Raw genomic sequence first — 3,400 nt, 5'->3', positions numbered from 1 at the left:
ACTCTTCGTTGACGTGCCTCTGTCTAGTTATTATGCGTGTGGTGTGTGTGCGTGCGTGCGTGCGTGCGTGCGTGCGTGCGTGCGTGCGTGCGTGCGTGTATAAATATAATTATATCTAGCTTTATATTTTAGTTTATATTTTCTTACAAAGCTGTGGTTCCTAAACATTTTCGGGTCACTGCCCCCCTCGGCTCCATAATTTTATCCAAATTTCAACATTAGATGGCATCCATGGATAGCAGGCCTGAGTAAGCATCACACAGAATTTATTAAAAAATATGTAGAAAGTTTCAGTTCATAAACAACATACGCTTTATTCATGCTAAATGACCACAGTTTCTATTGAATCTAATCCACTGATCTAAACTTCAATTGAAACTTTTGCCATTGACACTTCCATTCCCAACAAATTTTCTGGATCTTATTTCACACACAGAACGTTGACCGGGTCACCATGGCTGCGTCACTTGGCAGAATGGCATTGTATTTTTTCACGACTCCAATTTCATTTTTCATGCTTTCTAGTCGTCTATATGGCATCTACCTGATATATATTCATTATTACTTACATATTAGTATTACATTATTATATATACATTCTAGATTAGTGCAGTATGGTGCCGAATGTTACCAGAAAAGATGGGGAAACCGGGGATGTAGCAGAGGCGAACTTGTGCGACATTGTAGTGTTGTGTATTACTTACACACAATTACCTTCTTTCTTTTTAGTGGCCCCTAGGTAATCCCACCGCTTCGGGAGAGGGGGGCTGTATTTGGCACGATTGATTTATAGAAAGTGAATTAAACTGATTACAGTCACATAAGAGTATTACGTGTCGTGTATCATCGTATAGTCATCATTATAGACTCATTATATTGCTGTAGTGCATCCAACAGTTTAAAAAGTCCAGAGAGTGAGGACACTAGGGAGGACAGTGAGAATTCTGATAGCTCATTAGTAGTCACTGAATATGTTCTTTGTATTACGGTAAATAAGCCATTGTAAAAATTTCAAATTTCAGTCGTTTTTTTTTAAGCTGCGGTATCCGGGGAATGATACAGGCCTGTAGTTTGCCTGGCGGGCCTGTAAAATCCCTTACCTACAGGCCAGACTGGCCTGTAAATTTTCTAACTAATTTCTACCGCTGTAGAGGTAAGTGTATACGTCGTAGTAAGGGCAAACGATCGAACCTGCACGCATTTCAGACGGACTACGTCAACGTAGCCACGACTGTGTTTACGCCGCTGGAATACGGAGCTTGTGGTTATAGCGAAGAGGATGCCATTGACAAGTTTGGTGCCGAGAGTATTGAGGTGAGAGATAAAATAAACGTGATGCGATCATAACGATATATACCGTATATGATCGCGTAATAACCGCGGGCGCCTATAAGCCGCACCTCAATTTGAATCGGGTAACCAAGTATTGCGCCTAGTATATTTCCCCTCACAGTATGGCGCACTTATAAACCGCAGAGCAAATACAGGGTTGAAATCTGAGGCCAAATTTGCGGTTATTACGCGATCATATACGGTAGTTAGTGTTTAGTAGCTGATTGCTGCCAGCTATTTCTATGTGTTCACTTAGTGTTCAATCTGCTGGGAAATATAATAGCGGAATCGGTGTTTAGCCATTTATGGACCGCGTAAAGGTCGCGTGTAAAAGGTACTAATAACTACGTTACATATAGCGATTATGCAGGTAATACTAGATCAATATTACCAACCCTGTTAATAACACATTGCTGTGTGCGACTTTGCATCATCACAGGTGTATCACGTGAATTTCTGGCCCTTGGAATTTACTGTTGCACAGAAGAGTGAAAAGGACTGCTATGCGAAGCTTATCTGCAACAAACTGGACAGTGTGAGTGTTTTTTTCGACTGTGCGGGGCTTCCTTATTCCCCCCCCCCCTTTCTCTTCACTCTGGGTCTGTCCTAGTTTCTGGCTCTCCTTTCAGCTGCTCGCTGGCGTGGCAGCACTTGTGTGAGGGACCCTAGTTCCTTCTCCCACAACACCAGCCGGCAGCCACCCTTAAAAAATTGTTTGTTTCCCCTTTACCTACTCGCCTCTCAGGGTAGGTAGGTAGGTGAAAAATCTTTTTTATTTTGTTTTGACAAGATGTGTGTATGTATATTGTATATTCTGTTTTGCGGAACGATTTTGATTTTTTTTTTTGGCGAAACGAAATAATTTTTGTTTTGTTTTAAGCGGCCAATAAAATGTGTCGAGTAGCGGCGTTTTGGCGAGTCGGTCGGTAAAAGGGGAAACAAGCAATATTTTATCTTGGGCCCCACAGTACCTCGACCTCCACCTCGCCCACATCGTCACCACACCACTAACTCTCCACATTAACCATTAAATCGCATTGATAAGATTTGATTAATAACAGCATTGCACGTGAAAGACCACAGTTACAAATCACGCACGTTTGTATTTACACACTGTATCTGTAATTTATACTGGTTATACTGGTGCTGGTGGTTATACTGGTGCTTTTTACTTTGTACATGTACCAGTAGTTGTTAGCGATGTCGACGTGTGTTAACTTTGCATGATTCGAGGTTACTATAAGTCTACAACCGCTGCAGGGATTTTAAGTTGGAGCGGTAGCTGGGTGAAAACGTGTGAACTGCATTTAGTGGTAGATTGCTAGGGTAGGTCAGTGAGTTTGTGTGGACGTTTAAACTCGGCATAATATAGGATAAACCTGTTCTATTCCCCCATAAACTATAACACGTGCTATGAGAGTTGGTTATGAAATAAAAGATGGACCCCAACGAAATGGGCCTTGTGGCGTCGTTGTCTCTTTGTTTTTAACTGGACACCAACCAAGGTAGTTTGCTGTTTATGAGACACGCCGAGACTTTGCATGTAGTATGTCAGTGAATGGATTGCATCAGGCGGTGTGCAGTGGGTATGTTCTTAGGGAGTCTGGTTTTAGTTGTGATGGCATACATACGCACCTTGTCACGTGTCGTCATCTTTGACTTAATCGTGCACATAATATATATTAATGTTTATCCGTCTCTGTTCCCACAAGTTTAGACTTCAAAATGTTTTTATGCTTCTATCGATGATCATAAATGACAGCCTGTGAAGCCTTTACAGTAAATTTAATATAGATTTAATTTAAGATTTTTAAAATAGTACAAAAAGAATTTAAAACCACGCACGTGTTTCAAAATTTCATGGTAGACATTGTGGAAAAGGGTACCCTTTTTACTCAATGTCTACCATGAAATTTTGAAACACTGCGTGGTTTTAAATTCTTTTTGTACTATTTTAACATTGTAGTTGCCAGCAGTGTTAACATTGTAGTTGCCAGCAGTGTTAACATTGTAGTTGCCAGCAGTGTTAACATTGTAGTTGCCAGCAGTGTTAACAATGTAGTTGCCA

At 40.9% G+C, this 3,400-nt stretch overlaps 1 protein-coding gene across 1 annotated transcript in view; it reads left to right on the top strand.

Annotated features, from left to right (window-relative positions):
- Positions 1-1,867, top strand: part of LOC106814096 (thioredoxin reductase 1, cytoplasmic-like) — a gene marked incomplete at its 3' end in the record, with an annotated part of 27,323 nt that extends 25,456 nt beyond the window's left edge. Inside the window, 2 exon segments of the mRNA XM_014818371.1 lie at positions 1,207-1,314; positions 1,772-1,867. Of these exon segments, the coding sequence (XP_014673857.1) occupies positions 1,207-1,314; positions 1,772-1,867 (204 nt within the window).
- Between the last annotated feature and the right edge of the window lie 1,533 nt (positions 1,868-3,400).

This window comes from Priapulus caudatus, unplaced genomic scaffold, assembly GCF_000485595.1.
Source record: "Priapulus caudatus unplaced genomic scaffold, Priapulus_caudatus-5.0.1 Scaffold871, whole genome shotgun sequence".
In the NCBI taxonomy this organism is placed as follows: domain Eukaryota; kingdom Metazoa; phylum Priapulida; class Priapulimorpha; order Priapulimorphida; family Priapulidae; genus Priapulus; species Priapulus caudatus.
Note: the sequence above shows the minus strand (reverse complement) of the source record. Positions and strands in the feature narration are given on the sequence as shown.